Consider the following 23,394-nt stretch of genomic DNA (forward strand, 5'->3'; position numbering starts at 1 on the left):
ATTTGAGGGATTGTTATTGTCATTATTATTTACGTGTTCAATGTTTTGATTTACTTGTTTTGTTTTCAAGACACGTGTAACTAATGTCTATGAGTTGTGAGAACATGGAGGGTGTTAGGACCTTGGAGCCTGCCGCTTCATTCCCTGCATTTAAATAGGAGGCTCATTGAACCCTGATGATCAGAACGACTCACCTTTACAGCACCAGCAGCAGCTCCTCTTCCTCTTCCTCCTTCACCAGTATCAGTAGGACCTCCTCCTCCTCCGGTCAGTGCTTCCATCCATGCCCGCTGTGTAGGCCTCCTCTGTCCGGGTGTAGGCCTCCTCTGTCCGGGATACTCAGCTGTTGCACCGCGGTGGAATGAGTTTTATCACCAACTGGAGACGCAGCGGGAAGAAACATGACGGAAAGACGTGAGTCCCTGTCAGTACATGTTTGATTTCAGCAGTGAGGGGGTGGAGGAGACTTGTGCTGATGTGTAGAGCACAACGTGTCCAGGACACACAAACACACACACACACACACTGGGCAGGTTCCGTGTCTGAAACCTGACCTGTGGAGTTGATTCCTGTTTCTGTGGTGTCCACGGATCAGATGCGTCCGTCCATGTCACTGAAACAACACATGTCAACGTTTTACTTTCATCTATCAGAAGGTAGAAGTCGTGTGTGACAGGCCTCAGTTTCTGTTCTCACCTGTGCAGCTTCTCACCTGTGTGAGTTCAGGATTGTGTTTTCATGTAAGTGCTTCCATGACGCGTGCTGTTGTTGTGTGAAGCCTGTTAGACAACATTACAGTCCCAGTGTGGTAAAGCAGGAATACAGTGATGTGGCATCAGCCGCTGAGCTTAGATAATCTATTGTTAAGTTTTCATTATTTTATACAGCCTCAGAATCTAATATGTGTAATTACAAAGTATAAAAGCCTCACCATAAGAAAATCAGGGTCTTTTGAAAATGATGTTCTTCCTGTCTGTCTGGTTTTAATCTATCAGGTTGATGTTGTTGTCTCTTTAATTGTTCAATGGCGTCATTAGACATCACAATTTGAACTGCAGCGTTTTGGACGATATAGACTCCACTTTAAAGTTCAATGCCTCATTCACTCTTGCTTCGAGTCCGAGTTGAGTCTCGAGTCTCCACAGTTCAAGTCACAGTCCGGGAAGAATGGAGTCTGATTCCAGTCTGCTTCCAGTCCTCAGTTCCAAGTCATGACATTTATAGAGAAAAGCAAAGCGCACGCTTCAGCCTCTCAAGTCATCTTAACTTGAACTGTTACTGATGACATGCAACTGGTGAACAAACATGAAGAATGTGACTGTGATAATGTAGCCCTGCATATCACACACCTAATTAATAACTCCTTATAAAAAACTAACAATAGAAGGGAAGTCTCCAACTTCTGAGTCAAAATACAGGTCAGTGCTCAAAGTCATGTGTCATGAAAATAGGAACTCAAGTTGGACTTGTTATGAAATAATATTATGTAGAAAATATACTAATAATCTTTATTGGGTTTTTACCTAATTCAATTGTGCAATGACACTTTTATATCTTTGCAATATTAGTTTCATACAAGACATTTACTCTCCCCTTTGCTGCTGTAACATAGCACATCTTCATATATCAGGGCCAATGTAGGATTAACAGATCTAATCATATTGTGTTGTATCGTATCTTAACTTATCATATCATATTCCATCATATCCTATCACATTGTATCTTTATTATTAGCCTCCACTTATTTGTATCGTTGTCTGTACTGGTAGTAGCAGTGTAGTAGTAGTAGTAGTAGTATCTGTACCAGGCCCTTTGAGTCCTCCTTGAATCTTCAGACCAGACTTCAGGTGTCCCAGCTAACGTCCTCCTCCTCTTCTCACCATCATGAGATCCATTCATACATTCTCTCTAAATTGACCTCTGACCTCTTCACAGGGATACTCAGAAGGCACAGGACATCCCGGACAGCCCAGACTCCCTGAACCAGTATGTTCACATTACACACACACACACACACACATTCATTCTTTCTTTCTTTGCAGTCGGGAACAGTCAACTGTGTCACAAAGAAAACTGCAACCCTGTCGTATTCAATTACAGATTATATAACGTGACAATAATAACACTTGTGAAGTCTTTAAATTTGTTATGCTCACTGAATTTTATTTATTATCAGGTTGTCCGTCATCAACAGTCCAGACCTGGATCCCATCCTCACAGACTTCAGGTAAGTGGCTGTAAACCACTGGAGGAGCCGTCATTGAAGTAAATAAATAAAACAGATCTAATCATAGGTAAAGTTTAAATGATGACCCCATTTTTCAAAGCCACCACAACCATCAGAATGTTTCAGGTCTTATCTGGAGACAGATCGTCAATAATCAATGCTGAGAAGGAAGTAGCCTGGGAGTGTTCACGTACAGTCTGAGTTTCTATGGCTCTCACTATCGTGTTGCTTAAACAAAAGCTCTCCTTTCAGATGGATTTCACCCCTGGAGATCTCCCTCTTTTCTCTTAACAGCCTCGATGGTTTTGTGTTCCTCTGTTTCAGGTTACAGCTGCCGAACAACAGAGATGCTCCGGAACCTGCAAATCCCTCTGATGGGTAGGAGTGATTTAGAATATAGGACAAGATGTTGAACATCCCTCGTACGAAATCCCACTGATCGCAAAGTAAAAACTCCTCCATCAATTCTTCTAAATAATCTTGTCACGATACGTCTGTTCCCTCGTCGTTGTGTAATCCAGCTCCTCTGTGAGTCGGTGTGAACTTTACTTGACATATTAGTGACACGTTGAGCTAAAGGTCACGAGAAGGTCACCGCACCTCAACGCAGCTTCTCCCTGTGGTTCACCTCATGAATAATTCACACAGCATGTAATCATCTCCCGACTCTCTCTCTCTGTCAACTCGTTTCTCAGCAACCGTGAACCCCAAACTGTCTCTCGTTCAATTGTCTGCCGTTGCATTGGGTTTCAAGGCATGTAGAGAATTCATTGGCAGAGTTCGACCAATTTATCTGTTAGCCAATGAAATCCGTCGGATGTGAGCCTATCACAGACATGTCGCCGACGACGTTGACATTTGCCGATAAGACAACTTCTAAAGAATAAAAGAGAATATGGGCATTTATATTCAAACTTTATTTAAAAAAATGTTTTTCCTAACTCAAATTCAATATTTATTTGGTCGTATGATTGTTTTTTTATTTATTATAGTTATTTTTATACACATTTGGTGGTCAAACAGTAAAATATTAAGCCTCTACACTTTCTTTATCAAAAGGGTTCGAATGGGAAATTTTAGGAATCATCATCAATTTATTTCCTAAATAAGTACATCAGCTTATACAGTATATCGGTATCAGGAGTTCCAATTATTAATATCAGTTAAATCCATATTGGTCTTAATCTACTCTAGTTGTGACTGTTTTGATCTGAGGCAGGAAAAACTAAATAGAGGTTAGAGTTGCTGCTGTATATCTAGCATCTGTACTTCAGAACAAAAAATCCTCAATAAGCTGCATTTAAGACATTTCAGTATTTGAACCTATTTAATTTGTCCCCCACTACAAACTGAACATGGTATTATGTGAGTGTGAACTGAGGGCACTGCTGAAGGGTTTCGCTCGACATGGAAGCTTCAGAGATTTACATATTATTAGATTAAGTTTAGAAGAAAGAAGCCAACGTCAGAATTCTGAATGATCGTGCCGCCCGAGTTTGTTTGGTCGCTTAATCGAATTTCCTGCCATGAGGACGGCCACATATCAGCTCTAGTTATCTCCACCTGAAACATCTCCTCCTGCACGTGAGAGATGGAGGCAACGACCGCATGTTTTTTTGTGTAGAGACGGATGGATTTCCCCTCATGTTTCTGTGGTTACAATTGTGTGTCCATGGAATACCATGGGGGAGAAAAGGACGAGACAAGCACTTAGACACGGTCACATGAGTGTGAGCTTTATGTTTTCCAGAGGCTAGCAGTGTCACTAATCGAGTGTGTGTGTGTGCACATGTCTATCTGTAGTTATGGGGGGGCAAATTTGCTTCATTGTTGGGACATTTTGGCTGGGCCTCTCAATTTCAAAGGCTTGTCTCAGGGTTTAGAGATGGTTTGTAGGGTTAAGGTTAGAACAAGGGTTAGGGTTAGGCATTTAGTTGTGATGGTTAAGCTTAGGGTGAGGGGCTATAGGGAATTATCCCTTCGAGCACTTTTCTGACGAGGAGTTTCGCTTGAGGTCATTCTGATCTGCAGCTGAACTGAAACCTCTGTTTTCAAGTGTGCGTGCTGCGAACACACACACAGCCGAATGCAGAGGGCTGACTGAGTGTTACCTAGGACAGCCACACTGGCTCTGACTTCATAATTCATTCATGCTTTCAGATCAGTTCTGGTTGTATCCACAGTTTCTGCTCGGCTGTGTCTATGTGTTCTGCCTCTGCTCCCTCTGCTCGCTGCAGGGCTCTGTCTCTGCCACTGGAGCAGACCGGACCACCTGTGATCCCCTCCACACAGCAGCTCTCTCTCTTCTCCTCTCCATCTGCTTTCTCCGGGATTCACCTTAAGCAGAAGAGAAGCACGTGGTGGTCGTTGTGTCAGAAACGAAGGACGGTCTCGTAATTATCACACGACAACGAGTTACATATCTTTCAGCTTTTCGTTTTTTCCCTTACTCCCTTTTTTTTTTTTTTTTGGTAGTTTCTCGTTAAACAAAAAATCCCCAAATATGAGTTGTGGACATGTAGCCCCTCCTCAGATTTAGTGTGAACCAATGAGAGCAGAGGCTGCAGTGTGTGTAGCGCGAGGGTGATGATCGGAAGAGGTGTGTGTTTGTGTGTGTGTTTGTGTGTGTGTGTGTTAGCTGCAGCACAGATAGCCTGTGTATTCTCCTCCCATGTGTGGTAGTCATCCCAGTCTTATTAAGGGCTGCTTTTGCTACTGTGCCCTTCCTCCTCCTCCTCCTCCCCCCTCTCTCGCTTTCTCTCCTTCATTCTGTCCAGTCTCTCACTATTTCCTCTTTCTCTCCTCCTCTCTCTCTCTCTCTCTCTCTCTCACGCCTGCTTTCTGCCCTTGTTGCTGCTGCCACAGAGAGAGACACACACACAGACCGTTACCCTTCTCTGCTGCGAAGGCCCTGCGCTCACATTCAGTTTGACATTTTTTCTTGTGCGCACACACACACAGACACACACAGACAAACACACACTTTGCCGGATGAAAATGTCAGAAGAGGATGAGACTCTCTCGAACGGGTAAGACACTTTGTTACTGCTGCGTTTTGGGATGACGTGTGTTTTGTCAGCCTCCCTAAGATCCTCTGTTTGTTTCTGTCAGGGTCCAATGATGTAAAGGGACTGTGTGTGTGTGTGCGTGTGTGTGTCTGTGTCTGCAGCTGTGACACTCAGGCATGTGGATGAACTTGCTTGGGCCATAATAATAACAGCGTCGATCAACTAATGCATCGTCACTCTGGAACACACTCTCTCTCTCTCTCCGTGTGTGTGTGCTGTGCTTGCACGTAGGCTTGTGTGAACGCATGCAGGGGTGTGTTTATGAATAGTGCGTGTGTGGGTGCTAAGTGGTGTTATCTGTGTGTGTGTGTGTGTGTGTGTGTGTGTGTATGTGTGTGTGTGTGTGTGTGTGTGTGTGTGCTCATGTGCATTTGCCTGATAATGATTTACCCTGTGCAAGTCACTCTCTGGAGAAATAAACCCAGAATTTCAGACTCGCTGACGGAAAATTGAATTAAATTATGGGGACAATGAGTGGCAAACCGTCCGAACCCTCACAGACTCTCCTCATTGTCCCGGTGGTCATGCCTCATCTCTCTTTCATAGTGTTGTATTATTGCCTGGATGCAAATGACAATGTCCCCTGTCTTCAGGCCTTCAATTGTTTTGAAGGTGTCAGTAAATCTTGTCAGACGGGACCAGTTTAGTTGGTTGTCAGCTCAAAGAAAGACCACGTCAGCATACTGTAGTTACTACTATGAATTTACCAGTCTGATTATTGCTCCCTTCTGAGTATACGTAATTTGAACACCATCTCAGATATTTCTCTAGGTAATATGCACAAGTTGGTCTTTGTTGGACGAGCTCCAAAACGACATCATTAGAGAAGGTTAGAGTAATTTATTATGTATTAGGTTGTACTTGTTTGCTCAATGTAAGAAGTGATTAGACTCCTGCGGCAATGATCTTTTAAATAGGACTGAAAATTGACTTGTGTGAGGTCACGACTTGGTTGGTTGTAAGCTTGTGGTTACAGTAAAGCTTTGGTTAAGATAAGAGTTAGATTCAAGGTTTCACATTTGTTTTTACTTTTGTTTGTTAGTCTGTAAGCAGGATTGCTTTCAATGGAATCTTGTGGAGGGGTGGAGCAGGAAGCGAGGAAGACCTCATTCTAATTTGGAGCGAATCAGAAAAGCGAGGATTTTATTTTTTCACTTACTGCTACATGGCGTTATAGGGTGTTTATTTAAAAGGATTATCTTGAAACGTATTGGAGGGATGTGGTGTGGGTCAGAGAAGAACCCAACGTTGTTCCAGATCCACACAAGAGACGGATCCAGGATTGGTTTATTACACCATTTTTTTTTTGTTTATCAAAATGTTTCCTTGATTTCTCAGAGAATAATCAATTGATCTTGATTTACAAAAAACAAAATCCAAAATCCGAAATGTTAAGGAAACTGATATGTATGAGTGTGTGTCCAATACAGTTCAGTTGCAAATGAAAATCTGGATCTAGTGAATTTAAATGTGGTGACACAAGAAGACGGTTGGTCCTTGGTATGAACTCATCGGTGCAGAGCATGAATGCGTTCAATGATAAATATGGGTTGAGTATCCAAAGACCAAACGCACATGGCTGTTTGTCTTTTCTTAGTAAACTTGTTATTTGAGGTTAACGTGGCAGAAGGCTGCACCTTCACAGAGAGGAAACAGAGGAAGTTCTGGTTGGATTAAGCCAGTGGCCATTGGGGGAAGACATGTAACTCTACAGCATCATCCTTAAAATCAATGATTTACTCTGTGTTACCTTTATTTCCTCCTGCCATTATTATAGGTCATGTTATTTATGCCGTTTTTATTGTCTGTAGGCAGTCAATTACAAAACAGCTATGGTGAATCAAATTTACTATCATAAAATTACTATTAATTCTTTGGAGGGGAAATGGTCAGTACACTGTTTGTTCAGCTAAAGACAGACGTACACCGAACACACATGTTGCTCTGACAGCTTGTTGCTGTGCTGTAGTCAGGAAGCTCAGCTTGTTGCCAGTCATATTGTGAACACAGCAGTCACCTGCATGTCATTAAGCAGAGCTCGGCAGCGAGTGTGTGCTCCTTTATGGTGGCAGACAGCCAAGCTGATGGCGTATGAGATTTGATAGCTCCTCTCTGGCAGGAAGTTAATGTCAATGATGTGGTTTAGTCACTGCTGTTACATACATTAGCTGAAGTTGTGTTTGCTCATATTCCTGATTATTAATCTGATGTTTTGGGGCCAACATCGTAAAGTTAACGGATTTGTCATGCTTGTTCCCTGGAACACTACACTCGACTTTCAGCATGAAACCAAATAGAAACCTGCTTCCCTTCGCACAGAAACACATCTTTGAAGACGTGAACAACAACGTTACAACAACAAGATGCAATGGTTCCATTTGAATAATAACATAAATAGCGAAGAATGAATGTATGAAAATGAAGCATTAGTACATCACAGATCAGTCATTATTCATATCAAAGAAGTATGTCGGCGTAATGCTGAAGAACATTAGTGCTGTCAGCAGTCAGCGACTCAGATTGACCATTTACGCTAGTTCTGGTATTTGCAGCCTGAAACGAAGAATAAAAACAACACATTTAGACCCAGTGTCAGGAGCAGTGCGTTAGCCTTGTGACGGGGGAACAGTGCATAATTCTCAGTCATGTCTTGTGCTCGGTTTGGCCACACTATACACTTTGTCACGTGAGGGTCCTGTGCACCGTGGAAGGAAGTCAGAATACTGCTTCCACTTATCATCAATTATCAGCAGCTTACATAAAGACGGTGCACATTATTCATATCAGCAGCAGCATCTGTTCTTCACCTTTTAATAAATGTGTTTTTTAGAGAAGTCTATGGTTGTGTAAGTACAGAAAACGAGGCTGAAAACATGCAGTGTAATGCAAGCAGCAACAACACTGAGAGCAAAACACTATCGGGAGCAGAGGTCCCTGTCTGACCCACTCTGCCTCTCCAGGGAAGTAGCAGCGGATTGGAGAGGATTTAATAAAGACTAAATACATTAAGTGAGTTGGAAATGAAGATTCCTTCCCTCTGTTGAGGGTCAGTGTTTGGAGGCTGCCAATGAGAACAGGGTCACTACAGTAGAAACAGAGCAAAGCTGAATAAAGAGATTTGGGCTCAGTACTGAGGCTTTTAACACGAGAGAAAACCCAGTTGAATATGTTTTTCTAATACATGAGTATCTTCTCTCTATTGATTATAACTAGAATGGCACTCAGTAGAGCACATACTTGCACCATGGCCCAACAGTCCCCTTATGAAGCCACATCTAAATTCACTAGATCTGGGGGGTTTCTGGATCTAAATATGTCTGATTAAGATCTATGAAATGCTGAAAGACACCCAATATCATTCAAATTCTTGGCCTCCACCTCCTGATCTAGATCCAAAGCAAATACTCATCAGGTTATTCCCTGGGTCGGGCTCTACCCTTCCTAGAAAAATACAATTTTGCACAATCCTGCTGAAAAATAAGCCAACCCAGACAAAACCTAGCCCCCCTGGCAGAGGTGATAAGACAGATGCATCATAATGTCTAAGATCAGAAATGAGCTCATGCTAAACTAATCGGCCAACACCTTCGCCAGGTTCCACCCTCCTCATCCATGTCCTGTTTGTTTTGGTTCTGCAGGGGCTCGAAGTCGGACCTGTCTCTGGCTCTGGAGGACTGTACGGCCGCCTTGGACCTGTTTCTCAGAAATGAGTTTGAGGAGGCGCAGACCCGGCTCCGAAGCAGGTAAAGAAACCCGAACTGAACTGTCTGCTCTAATGTCTTGTCAGCTGCTGTGTCTTACCTGGGGTGGAGCTCCGATCGAACTGGGCCTCTATGCACAAACACAATGGATGTGAGAGGAGTTTCAGCAGGAAGCTGCATTCACACACACACACAACATTCAAATCAATGATGGCTGAATTCCATTCCGCTGCGTCAGCTCCACAACCCTGGTACTGTTGTCAGTGGCAGACTATGGCTTTGCTGGAGGCCGCAGTGATTGTTAATGTTATCGTAGCGACATGCTAAACTTACTAAGTTTACTAAACTGTTTTTTTTAACATTAACTGGTCAGTCGAGTTGAGTCAGTTAAAAAAACTGTTTGCCAACGAAGCGCAAGGAATCCTAGGATTACTTGGCTAGAGGAGAGACTTTTTTATTTCATAACTTTTTCAAATTGATGACTACCACAGTATGTCATTGTATTTATGTCCTGTTATTATTATAATGTCTTAGTTTAAGCCTCAATGCCTGCGATGCCAGTAGCCGGAGGAACTATGTTTTTGCATTGTCCGTCAATTCTTCTATCAATCCACCCACCTACATTCCCATTCATCCATCAATCCATCCATCCATCCAAATGTACCTTTCCCTCCAGCTGCTCTGTCAGTGCAGTGGGTCCTGGTTTCTGTCTGCACTTGAACAGACAGTAGTTGCTATTCTGTACATATTTGTAGCTGTTATGAGTCCAGATGTTTGGATTTGATACATTCTGTGGGACACGGTCAAAAATTGGTGCGAATTCAAACAAAAGGCATGTCTATCTAGGATATCTGTCCAGATATATTATTATTGTCTTAGCTCATACTTTGCAGCTGATGACCTGGAGTATCAACTTCACTCGTTTTCGTTTTATGTTCTCTGTTTCTTATTTATGTCAAAGACAACTGATGCATATCCCAGCAGGCACTTGAATGAAGCCAGGGTCAGCTAATGCAGGGTTAATGCGTTAGTCTAGCCTCACCTGAGCAGTGTGACTGCAGGAAGAGACAGGCAATGTACATTTTTCCCACAGGAGGTGTGGCGCTGGGAACATCTTTCAGTTTTCCACTGATTTAACACTGAATTATTAGTCTACACTTTCAGAACCGTGTAACGTTGTCAGGTTATTGATAAGAAGAAGAAGCTGAGGTGAAACTGTGACCCAGAGAGTACAGCATGTCAGACTCTTATGGCAATTGAGCATTGGAAATACACCAGGGGTGCTGTGCTCTCTTGTAGGGACATTCTTTGAGGGATGTGTCGCAGTTTTAAATGCTTGTTTTCAACTGGCCTTGTCATGCTTCATTTCTGTTTTACAAGCTGCTGACGCACTTTGATATTTCTGACTAGATGATCTGTAGACTGAGAAACTGTGCGTGCATGAGTATCAGCCAGCGATAAATAAATCTATTACCTGACTTGTCTCTTTAAACTTCTGCGGAATTATAGGATTCACATAATTGCATTTCTCCTCCTCTCCAACATTGTAGAAACATGTCTGCTAAGTAACCAGTTAAGTGGTTTTAGGTGTTTCTTTTTCTCTCAAATCCTGAGGGGTCCAACAGCCAGCTTAGCTTTATTTGCCAGCTCTCTGTTTAAACATGTCACCAGACAAAGTACAGCCAAGACAGCGCAATCTTATTCTTCAATCACGCTTTCTGGAGGTATTACACACAGCCGCAGCAGGGAGTGGGCACTGGAGGTGTTTGCTAGATGAATAGCTGTATGACCTAAGATACAGGAACTGAGCAGATTCTTGGTCAAATAATATGACGTGATACGCAAACACTCAAAGGTTCAATTTTCCAACACTTTTTTTTCAATTTTTTATCTGATTTCAAAATGGAGCTGCTTCTTTTACTTTAATTCTGTGTCATTTATTACAATCAAAACCACAAGGATATAATTATTTGTTTGGTTTATTGTTCCTGCCATTGTTGCGCACCCTTATTGTTACTAACACGTGCAGAACTGAACACAAGGCGTGCACAGACATGTTTCTGGGAAAACCCAACACTGTTCCTCCTCATCAGAATCAGAATTCTTTTTATTGCCATGTATATTTGCACACACAGGAAATTGCCTTGGTGTGGTTGGTGCACTGTACAAACAACAATATAAAAACAACAATATAGAACAACAATATATACAGTAGGAGAGTTATGGGCATGTGCGGTTCTAAGGTGCAGAGATTGGTGCTGCTGACCCCCCCCCCCCCACCCTCGCACATAATTTATAACACTACATTATTGGCACTACCACCAATCTTTGCACCTTAAAACCGCACACAACACATTTACTGTATATATTATTTTTTCGATATTGTTGTTTTTTATATTGATGTTTATATTGCTCTATATTGTTGTTTTTATATTGTTGTTTGTAAAGTGCACCAACCACACCAAGGCAATTTCCTGTATGTGAAAATATACAAGGCAATAAAAAGAATTCTGATTCTGATTCTGATTCTGGTGATAGCGCCAATAATATATAGTTATAAATTATGTGCGAGTTTTCATTGTGGTGAAAACATGAGGGAGACGTGTGATCAAACACATCTGAATGCTGCCGCGGAATATTTGGAATTCCCAACCAAGTTCAGAACATCTACGAGCGTTTCAATTGACATCACAGCAGTCGGCGAATCTGTACCTCTGTCTTCTCGGACTGTCGTCTGTTGCTTCCTGGTTGTTACTGAAGTGAATCTTGCTAACCAGCCTGTCACTGCCAAGGGCCAACAGTCTCCTTATGAAACCACATTTTAATTCAGTAGAACCCGTTTATAAATATCAGTCCCCTAAACATGCCTGATTTCTTTCATCAAGACTCCTTCTCACATTGTTTCTGCAAAAACTGGATCTGCCCCCTGAGCTGTAGCCCCACCAAAATGCATTGGGTTCTTCTTCGGCTCATGCCAAGCCCGCAACAAACTTTCATGGAACTCGGTTGAGCTGTTTTTGCATAATCCTCATCCAACAAACGCAGATGCATAATAATCGCCTGGTGGAATTATATCAGTTATATTAGGTTTAGAGTTCAAACCCTGTCTGCCAGAAAAAAAATAACTTGATTCCTCAATCATACTGGATTGATTGCATTTGTCTAAAAGTCACGTGCACATCTATAATGCACATATTCAATTTAAAAATCTTTTATAATAACTACATCATGATTTAGATTTGGTGTCGTGTCTTTGTGGGTTGTAGAAGGGTTTGTTTCCATGAGAGAGCTGGTCACATGAGTCATGTGTGGCGAAGAACAAAGAAATGACAGCTATGCCGACAAACTACATTCCTCTCCACACACCTCCACCTTTATGTTCATGCTAAAATTACTCTGTCTTGTACTGGAGGGTGTGTACAGTAAACAGCTCAATATAAAATATACAAAATCTGCTTTTACGCCAACAAGGCAGTTTATGTCGTCCATTGTAAATCAATGCCAACGTTTTTTGTAATTTTAGAGTTTGACACGATGGTATTTAAGTGATTAGATCTCATAATGGTTTAGAACTGGAGCGACAGCTCCTCTAACTGGAACAGCAAGTACAACTAGTGGAAAAATGCGGCTGTCATCAGACACACTTTTACTCAATCACTTTGTACCCGGCTCTTGTTAAGCAAAGGGTGTGACGTGACACACATGACAACCATAGGTATAAATAGCTTTAGCTGTTATCTCTGCAGTGGCGTGGCTTTAGTGCTTTCATTAGTAGGTTGATTATAAGAAAATAAAACTTATCATGTTCTGTGCCCACGTTGTTCCGTCTTTCTGGAGAGCACTTGGCTCGACATGTCAGACAATACTCACGATACTTCAGTTAAAGTACAAATAAACATAAAAGTACATTAACTTTTCTATGAAATACTTAAGTAAAACTACTTGCAGAGAGCAGCTTAATCACTGATGTATTGGTCTACTTTATCTGTACGTAAAGCAATGATCTAATGTTATGTTCTAAATACATCATTAACTGTATCTGCTGTATATTTTCTTTAACAATAACAATAATACACACTAATATTAATAAAGAATGCTGCATATAAATGAATGGCTGAGTCTCAGCTGTGGCCTCTTCCAAATAGTTGGAGGTGTAACTCAATGCAATGTTAAACTGTAATGCAGTAGAATGTACAGAATGTACAGACAGGACTACCTGAAAGTACATCGACTTAAGTAAAATAAAAAATGTACTTAAGCACAGATAAGAAGTTAATGTACTCTATTACATCCCGCCTCTGCATTTATGTTTATTTCTTAACACTATCTTTAGTTCAGCACCTGTTTATTTCTCATGTGATGTTTACGTCTACTACACTTTATGATCATGTTGTTCCATCTCTCGATCTCTGGTTAAATGACTTCTACTGTGTGAATCTTAAATCAGAATCAGTATCTGAGTTTATTGCCAAGTAGGTTTACACCTACAAGGTTTTTGCTAGGGTGTGTTTGTGCAACGTTAATATGAAAATATATATACAAAACACTTCCTTGTTTCACCAGATGTTCTTCTCCCGTCGTCATCATTTCTCTCATAACAACGTCGGAGCATCTTTCTGAATCAGTGTGTGTTTTAAAATCTATCACACCCTGTTTCCTTTACTGAATTTTTGAAATATAAATATTGTGCTTTATCATTTGTCGCAGAACCAAAGACAGCATGTACCACGCTCTGACCTACGCCACGATCCTAGAGATGCAGGCCATGATGACCTTTGACCCCCAACACATCCTGACAGCAGGAAACACCATGAAGGAGGCCCAGGCTATCTGTCAGCGGTGAGACTTCCCTTCAGCACCACAGTGAAATAATGTCCAGATGTACAGGTCCTCTCAGTATCAGTTCATTCATTAGCTGCAGACGAGAGGTTTGTCTTGTAAAAGCTGTGGACGAGCTTTAATAAAGCAATCACAAAGTACAGTTTCTTTTAGGTGATAAAAGGTGATTGATCTGCTTTATCTTTTGAACATGCATTCATAAAATCAAACCGTTGATCCTTTATTTAACCAGGAAGATCCCATTGAGATGCAACATCTCTTCTGCCAGTCAAGATGAACAGCAAATAAAATAGGACAAGTTTCATATTCAAATGCAATCAGGGACAGATAACACAAAAAAAACTAGAACACAGCAAGCATACAAAAGCACAGAAGAGACACAGACACAGCTGCTGACCTACAGAATGTCACACCTGCCTGTCACAGTTTGTCTTTGTGCCACTGTGAGAGTCTGGACCCACAGGAGATCTAATAAGCTCCGACGGGACAAAACCTGCACTCGACTCTTTCTCTGCAGTTTTATTTTCAATGTTGTGACTGTTAATGCCCAGTCAGCAGACTCAGCACCTTATGGGAACTTCATCCTACAGCAGCTCAGCATCCTGTCTTCCCTGGAAAAAGGCTGAGTCACTGATGTGCCCAGGAAACGAGAGCAGAGCGTCACTGCTGAGAATCCTTAAGACTTTTTCAGAGCCACTGACACTCGCTGATGGTTTTCTGTTTTGTGCTTTCAGGCAACGCAAGAAGTCGAGCTTCTCCAAAACCTTTACGGAAGGTCAGTAAAGGAAATGTGCTGCAATCAGTTACAACCTTAATGCCGCCATTTCCATTGTGCTTCACGTGGGTAACTTGTCATTTTCACCTCAGAGGAACTCCATGCGGAAGTGTGCTACGCCGAGTGTCTCCTGCAGAGGGCAGCACTCACTTTCCTACAGGTCAGGAAAAGCTCTTGACACAGACCAACCACCACTGCACTGAAAACAGCCACCATGCAACTCACTGTCTCTCCCCCCCCCCTCCCCCTGTTCTACAGGATGAAAACATGATCAGTTTCATTAAAGGAGGGATCAAAGTGAGGAACAGCTACCAGACTTACAAGTGAGAAACTAAACTCCAGATTTTTTATTCACATTTTCTAATCCAAATTTCTATCTTCGCGGATACGTCGCTAAACACTTTTCTCCCTTTCTTCACCTCTACCTTACAGAGAGCTTCACACAGTCCTCCAGTCCGCTGGCTACACCCATGGTGACAACCACAGCCATTTTGAGGGTGGTGTTAAACTGGGAGTGGGAGCCTTTAATCTAGTAAGTAGAAAGCTTTATGGGTCACTGACGGATTAATGGAATAATGTACCAGTGTGTTTTGAAAGCGAATTGTTTGCATTGCATTTTTGTGTGATGTTAAAGCTGCTCATAATTAAACAGAAACACATCCAGAGCAAAAGATGGATAGATAGATAGATAGATAGATAGATAGATAGATAGATAGATAGATAGATAGATAGATAGATAGATAGATAGATAGATAGATAGATAGATAGATAGATAGAAGTGTGGTTTGAGCTTCTTTTTATGTGGCACTTAATGATACATTTTTTGATTATTGCCATATTATGGGCCTCTTCTACTTATTTCCTCTGTTCCTCTACATTACAACCCATAGCCTTTGTACAGTACATACAGGAAATTCAACGTAAATTTTTTTAGAAACACTTGGTGTTGTAATGATAAAGAAAGGATCCTGTTTGCCTGCAGCTAAACTGTCACTTCCTCTCCCTGCAGATGATTTCCATGTTGCCCGCTCGGACACTGAAGCTACTGGAGTTTGTGGGTGTCTCTGGTAACAAGGTGGGTTCTGTAGAAGGATGAGAGACAGAGACCGGTGTCTTTATTTACCTTGTCATATACAGACATAAACATAAACATTTGTTTTGTCATAGGCTGATTTGAGCCCTGAGGAAACTTTGGGCTCTTGACTATATGCTTCTGGATCTGTGTCATTCTTAACATAGGTCTTTGCACAGTATTTACAAATGTAAACAGCCTTTCCTTCTACATTGGCTGGGGTGAAATGTCTCCACACATGAGACAGTGCACGTGGAATTGTTCTGTAGAATAAGATGAGAAAAAAGCAATGCCAGAGATATAAATAGTTAGCCAAACAATTGGAATCGTCTTTAGAAATATTTTACAATTGATGGATAAATGAATATAAAGAGGCTAGATGAACAGATGAACCATCCTCAATCAGCAGGTTAATATATTTCCCCCAGTAATTTCATAGAAACTTACCTGACTAGTCCTGCACACTAAAGCAGGCCTCAATAGCCCCGCTGTAGTGTGCAGGATGCTGGGAATTATCTGCAAAAGTGATGGAGAAATACACAGTGCAGGGTTGAAATTCAACGTGCAGCGTGTAATACATTCCATACATCTTTAAAATAGAGTTTTGAATGATGTTTTTATTGCTCAGCGTTTAATTTACGTATATATTATTTTTTTAAATTCCAGAGCTGAATATTCCCATGGAAAGTTTTCCGGATATGTTCCGCCCCTTTGCAGCCCTAAGTACGATTCAAGATTTTGACACATTTAGTTTGTGCAATCGCTTTACAAAATAAGCTGAGAAACCTGATATAAATGTGAGAAATTATTTCCCCAACAGATTTATTTTATAGTCACGAAATCAGACATCATATACAGACAGTAGGTTTTTGATTTGTACAGTCTCAAGAGGTCGTCTGACATGATCTCGACATGGAGAACTTAAATATCTTGCTTAGGCTGCATAGAACAATGTGTGTGTGTGTGTGTTTGTATTCATGCAGGAGTTCGGTCTGCAGGAGCTTCAGGACGGCTGCGCTGAGAGCACATTCAGGTCCTTCCTCTGTAACATGCTGCTGCTCTGTTATCACACCTTCATGAGCTTCATACTTGGTGAGCAGTGACACACACACATGTACACACACAGGCCCACACACACATACACAGCTGCGGCTAACCACAGTTCTGTGTTTCTCGTGCAGGAACTGGAGAAGGAGATGTTGAAGATGCTGAGAAACTGCTACAGCCATATCTCAAAAAATATCCCACGGTTTGTTAGAGAGTTGTTTTTTTTACCTTACCACATGATTTGAAGTATCATGTTTCTCAACGCATTGTTGACCTTCTTTCTCACAGGGATCCATCTTCTTGTTCTTCGCTGGCCGAATAGAAGAGATCAAGGGGAACCTGGATGCTGTGAGTCCACCAACACATACACACACATCACCACCGTCATGAATCCTTCCTGTGAAAACTGATTGTTTTTATACTTCATGTTATTAGAACGTTGTCAGAGTATCTTATATCTGTGGGCAGTTCATTTTTTTTTTTTTATTTAAATTTGAAAGTAGGGTTCTGTAAAACAATTTAACTACTTTTAGTAGAACGAAATGGCTTTACAACAAACCAGTTGTTTAAAACCAAGTGTAATGTGTGTGAATCTTTATTAGTGATTTGCCATATCACAGATTTCCGTTACTATCCGATACAAAGTAAAACCAAGTGGTGTTAGTTTGACGATACCAATGCGATATTTTGTAAAAAGGGATGTATTGATATTTTTGCATCGATACTTTTCAAGAATCACAACCAAGTCATCACAAGATTTGTTAGATGGGCATATAGTGTTATTACCAAATTAAAAAGACTACATTCTAATAATGTACATCTGCATTTATTTCATCAACATATTGGTTTATAAACCCTGAGTTTAGGTTGTCAATCATCACTTATGGATACCCCCGTCATCTATATTGTTTATCCTTTGGGGGTCACAGGGAGATGGAGCCAATCCCAGCTGCTATGGGGCGACAGGTTGGCAGCAAATCACAGGGCCACCATACAGAGACAAACACCCAGTCACTCTTACATTCAAAACTACTGTCAATTTAGAGTCTCCAATAAACTCAACCCAAACCTGCATGTCGTTGGAGTGTGGGAGGGAATCGTAGAAGACCCACACAAACACAGACAGAACTTACATTCATTCATTTATAACACAGGTGGTATTACGCTAAGTCGTGTGCAAAAATCTATGATTATTCATTGTGTCACCATATGAACAGTGAATCATTATCCAGACGGTTTCATGTGTGTTTCCAGGCTGTTGACCGTTTCCAGGAGTGCTGTGAGGCTCAGCAGCAGTGGAAGCAGTTTCACCACATGTGCTACTGGGAGCTGATGTGGTGCTACACGTACAAGAGGAACTGGAAGATGGCTTACTTCTACGCTGACCTGCTCAGCAAGGAGAACTCGTGGTCTAAGGTGGGCGACGGTAGATGTTCAGGCTAATGCTGAGTTAGTAATGACTGATTTTGGTTTCCTTTTGTCAGCCCCTCACAAAATAAGAGCAACAACCTGATTTCCAGCTCTTATCTGAAGTTTTTACTAGGGGGCTGGCAGGGAAAATATCTGGAGAAAGTCCGGAGCCTGTCACTCGGATATATGTTTTCTCACATATAGTCCCTCCGACCATTATCTGGGTTTCAGTGCATGCCTGAAAGCAGCTATACAGTATTTCCAGTTTGGCCCCTTTTCTGTAAGTTAGTCCCTCTCTGTCTAAACTGGCAACAACAGCACTCAAGGAGGATTCTGTTAAATGTCTGTTAATGATAAATAAATTATATTTCAGCTTCTAGTGACCGAAAATAACTTGCATCATGAAACTCAATAATGAGAGTGAATTTGGGTTCTGGCTCTGACACCAAATTCCACACAGTTGTTGTTTTATCTTTCTCTGTTCATCTCATTTGAAAAGGAAAGACAGCTTTGCAGTAGTAATCACCTTTTTTTCCATTCCTAAGGCTACCTATGCGTATATGAAAGCAGCCTACCTTAGCATGATGACGGAGGATGATTGTCTAACCTTCGGGGAAACTGCGTTGACTCTGTTCAGGTACGAACTGAGAGCTAAGACACGCCTGGAGCTGGTCACAGAATCCATAAGCAAACAGAGATGATTCATTGTGAGGGTTACATTTCTATAATGTCAACATCGCTTCTTGTAGGAAGATAATTTTGTCTTTTGGAAGTAACATGAGTTCATATAAAAATGAGAAAAAAAGCCTATTTTGTATGAAAGAAATAATCTAATAATGGATTTTCACATGTCTTATGCTGGTGCCAAGCAAGCTTTTTAATTGATGGTGAATTGCTGCACAAGACCTCTAGTAAATCAGAATTTGACGATATAAAGTGAAGATGCGAACAGACATAATGTGTCACGTGTTATCTCTTGTTTTCAGTTAGTCATGTGTGGGAATTTAATTGTATATTGTTTTATTTTTCAGGCAAGTTCCAGAACTAAAGCAGAAAATAGCCGGCAAGTCTTTGCCAACGGAGAAGTTTGCGATCAGGAAAGCCCGTCGCTACCTCGTAGATAATCCCATTCCTCTCCCTGCCCCTCCATTGGTCAGTACTGGGTGATGCCTGCTTTAAAAAAAAATTCCACAGTTTTTACATGGCAATGGACGGGGTTTATATAGCTTTCGAAGTGCTTGGCAGTACAGGTCACATTCAAAGATTTATTCACATGCTTATTTATTCTATACATATGGACGGCACAGCTGTCAGGAGCAGCATCTGGGACTCAGCATGTGGGCCGGGGGGGACCGGGGATCGAACCACCAACAATCTATTGGATTGGTGCTGAGAGGCACAGCTTTCTGACCTTATCATTCTGCCACAGTTTGAGTTGCTGTCATTGTGACCAATAGGTTAAAGTACTGTGGGAAGTTATATGATATAAAATATATATATAAATGTACACTATTTCTATAATAACATTGTTTTTTTAAATAATAATAATAATAAACCTTTCAAAACACAGTAACCACATGCTTTACAAGTTAAACGAGCAAACCGATATAAAGATCACACAGTAATAGAGCACAAGTACAGATATAAAACATTGTTACAGATGAGAAAAGAGTACAAACTAGCTAAAATAAGACATTATAAAATATTTATAAATACATGGTTAGATCAGACCTAAGAAAAAACACACCTATAGGAATGCGTCTGTAAGAGACATTTTTAGAAGGATAAGGAGTTTGTCAGACGGATGTCCTCAGGCAGATTGTACACAGAGTGGTAGTCCTGACAGAAAAGGCCCAATCACCTCTGGTCCTCAGCCGGCCACTGTGGAGTGGCCTTCCCGATGGACCTCAGGTTACAACCGGGGGCATAAGGTGTCAAAAGCTCTCAAGTGTACATAGGTGTGAGTCCAGAAAAGGCCTAGAAAGTCAGCAATAATATAATAATCAATTCTTATATTTATCCGGATTTTTATGTATTTTTGTGTTGTGTAGGAGATGATGTACATATGGAATGGCTACACGGTCATTGGAAAACACAAAGACCTGACGGAGGGCATGCTGAAAACACTGGATGAGGCACAAGCTCAACTCGAGAACAGCCAAAGTATGCAGAATGATTTACCACATTCTCAAAGATCTCTCTAACAAATAAAAATGTCATAGTCATTTATCATTTTCTCTTCTTTAACACTAATATGCTAAGGTGGATTTCATTCATTGTAGCTGCTTTTTCCACAACTGTTGTTATCTCCTCACTGTCCTGTTGTGTGTTTGTCAGGGAGTGAGTTCTCCATGGACGATCAGTGTCTGCTCAGCCTACTGAGGGGTTTGTGTCTCAAACACCTGGGGCACCAGGAGGAGGCCGAACACTACTTTACCCTGGTCCTTTGCAAGTACGCGTCTCTCAATTTCATACACAGACATTTACAGACAATATGTAGAAACATAATCCAACCAGAAACACACATATGCTCCAGTTTCTGCAAGGTGCCACTTCCAATTAGCGTGATCATAGTCACTGTGCATCCTCTGATTAGTAACGGCACTTCTGTTGTGATTAACGTGAAGCACAGGAGCTGAATCGTTGACCCTGATTTTATGAGCCACACATAATGTAACCACTGAGTTTTGACATTGTTTGCAGTGAGACTCAGATCAAATATGACCACTACCTTGTTCCCAATGCCCTGCTGGAGCACGGCCTGCTGTTACTGGAGCAAGGCAGAACAGATGAAGCAATCAAACTGCTAGAAGCAGCAAAGTAAGTCTTTTAACACACATATTCAAGTCATTAACATGCCACACCCAATCCTGTTCGTGGTTTTCAATACATCTTACATCATCACTTTATTTCTCACAAAACTTGTCATTGACTCTTCTTGCTCTGTTTCAGGCAAAATTACAAAAACTACTCGATGGAATCTCGGACACACTTCCGTATTCAGGCCGCTCTGCACAAGGCCAAGGGGGCCGCGGAAAACGGCATCAACGTTCCCTCCAGTCCATAACAGACAGATGAGGGCACACAAGAGCAACTCTCTGTCTCTGCAGTCCCACAATGCGACACATACCCCTGCCCATCTAGGCAGGCCATTTGTGTTTTTCATCAGGAGGACATGCTTATGTTTTCTTGTGTGTGCCACCCTCAGGGGCGACTGCAGCTCTGTGTGGCCCTAACTGGTTTAGTTGAGTTTGATGTGCTCTCTTCCAGAGCTCTGTATATTATGATGAAACTAATTTCCTCGTCTGATTTTAAATAGAAACAAGTTGAGAAATGTGCCTATATTTAAGAAACATTGCTTCCAGCAGGCTTATTAGTCCAGCACTGTGGCCAACCATCAGGAGTGCTCTAGGGTAGAAAACAAGGCTGTATTTGTGTAGTACGTGCTGCAGAGGGCCTCCACTCGTACCCCTGGATAAGAATGTGCCAAATTCAGGGTGATGTTGGTGTGGACCCTAATGGAGCCAGATTAACAGAGAGCCCACTTTAAATTACTGACACTAACTCCAACTGGACAGCAGCACCATTTGGCTGCTCCAAAGAAATCCTACTTTTTTAATTTAATGTAAATGAGTGATTATTGATCAATTGACCTGACTAGATGGGAGATGACACATCATTATTTGTTGACACCAGTTATCATATTATGTTACTCGCCAAATATTCCGTGGAAACTACGAGACTGTTTTGTACATTTGATAAATGTTTGTTGTCAGGGTTCCGATTTTTGATGACCTTCATTCACACTACATATTCTTAGGTTCTTTGTGTTTCTCACAGCAAATGGAAATTGTATTGTTTATTCCAAGTTTCCTCCTTTTTCCTCGAAACTAAGTTAAAGAAAATTTTAATGTGGGATTCTTTTAATGTGGGACTTTTAGACTCATTTTGAAGAATTGATCAACTCTACAATCCTGTTGTATTTACAATCACATGTAATGGTTCTTGCAAAAAGCTTTGTAAATCAGCAGGCTGTACAATCTCTCCATAGTTGTAAAACAATGCCTATCAGACTTGAAGCGGAGAGTTGTTCTTTACATTTATACACTGTATATGGCATCGTTTACAAAAATTGTCCTGTTTTAAGAGGACAGATGAATGTGTCTTTTAAAAAGGCAGACTCCCTCCTTTTCTCCTCCTGGTGTGTGGGACAGATTCCAACAGCACTTGAGCTCGAACAAACGGGCCATTCACCCCGAGTGACGAGGGACTGCGTGCTTGTCTGCCTGTAGCATCCCTTCAGTGGGTGAAGAAGCTCTGAATGGCAATGACCACAGTTGTCCTGCTTTGTGAACCCCCTCCGCTGCTCATGTATCTGCCATGCTGGGCCAGAACCACCAATTGAAAGACTTGGACATCACAACCACAGTTCTCTGTCAAATAATAATAATAATAATAATCTGTTTAGGAACAAATACTTGTAATGATTTAAATGATAAAACAAAGACAGATGACATCTGAATGTGCTGGTGCTGAGGTTATTTGAAGGGCGAGAAAAACCCAGTAACTCACCATGTCTGATTTATTCATGATCAGTGCAAGGTTTGGGATTCAAGACTCTGACTAGGAGTAAGTTTCAATATTTTTAGGAGGTAGACGTGGAGGTGGAGGAAATGTATTCAGTTGATCTCTTTAATCTTCAAATAACATAGTGTATTTTCTACTAATAATCAAGCTTTTGAGTCCTTTTCCTGTCTTTGGTTTTACTTGTGTTGCTGTAAGAAACAATCTTAGTTGAGTGGGAAAAAGGAAGCTGACGATCAGCATAATCCACTGGGCTCAGCTGCCACTGAGCAGAATGACATTCCTGTACATACTGAATGTTTCTATTGTAATTTAACATGAAATGTTGGTGAGCAACTAAAAAGCACATCTCACTCTGTGTTATCTGTTTTGATTTGGGTCATGTGTGCACCACAAACAAAAACACAATGTGCACTGTTTAGATTTAAAATGTACAGATCAAGAGGGACCGCGCCTGCATGAGCCTGCAAAACCTCTGTGATCTAATTCATAGGAAAGGAAGTCAGCTCCTTCTGATGACATGCAAGGCGATTGCAGCCAGAGGAAACACAGAGGAGTGGGCACATCATGATAAGTTCATCAGCAAGAGAAAGAGTCGCTGATCACGCCGCTAGTTTAAAAAATGACAAATAATGAGTCGAACTCGCAAATAAAGCCTCGGATTCATAGAT

At 41.3% G+C, this 23,394-nt stretch overlaps 1 protein-coding gene across 2 annotated transcripts; it reads left to right on the top strand.

The window, feature by feature from the left end:
* Window positions 1-200: 200 nt before the first annotated feature.
* Window positions 201-23,081, top strand: ttc39a (tetratricopeptide repeat domain 39A). 2 transcript variants are annotated; one of them, XM_062396132.1, is made up of 21 exons: window positions 201-414; window positions 1,936-1,986; window positions 2,177-2,227; window positions 2,552-2,605; window positions 8,934-9,038; window positions 13,704-13,835; window positions 14,570-14,610; window positions 14,703-14,770; window positions 14,869-14,933; window positions 15,043-15,142; window positions 15,620-15,685; window positions 16,666-16,774; window positions 16,864-16,931; window positions 17,018-17,077; window positions 17,984-18,145; window positions 18,685-18,776; window positions 19,171-19,291; window positions 20,191-20,302; window positions 20,477-20,591; window positions 20,843-20,959; window positions 21,092-23,081. In XM_062396132.1, the coding sequence occupies exons 1-21, from the start codon at window positions 362-364 to the stop codon at window positions 21,204-21,206; spliced, it is 1,857 nt and encodes a 618-aa protein (XP_062252116.1). In that variant the 5' UTR covers window positions 201-361; the 3' UTR covers window positions 21,207-23,081. The 2 variants fall into 2 exon arrangements, with proteins under 2 accessions (XP_062252116.1, XP_062252117.1); XM_062396133.1 differs by lacking the exons at window positions 201-414; window positions 1,936-1,986; window positions 2,177-2,227; window positions 2,552-2,605 and adding an exon at window positions 5,101-5,256.
* Window positions 23,082-23,394: the final 313 nt, after the last annotated feature.

Source organism: Platichthys flesus, chromosome 9, assembly GCF_949316205.1.
Source record: "Platichthys flesus chromosome 9, fPlaFle2.1, whole genome shotgun sequence".
Taxonomy (NCBI): Eukaryota; Metazoa; Chordata; class Actinopteri; order Pleuronectiformes; family Pleuronectidae; genus Platichthys; species Platichthys flesus.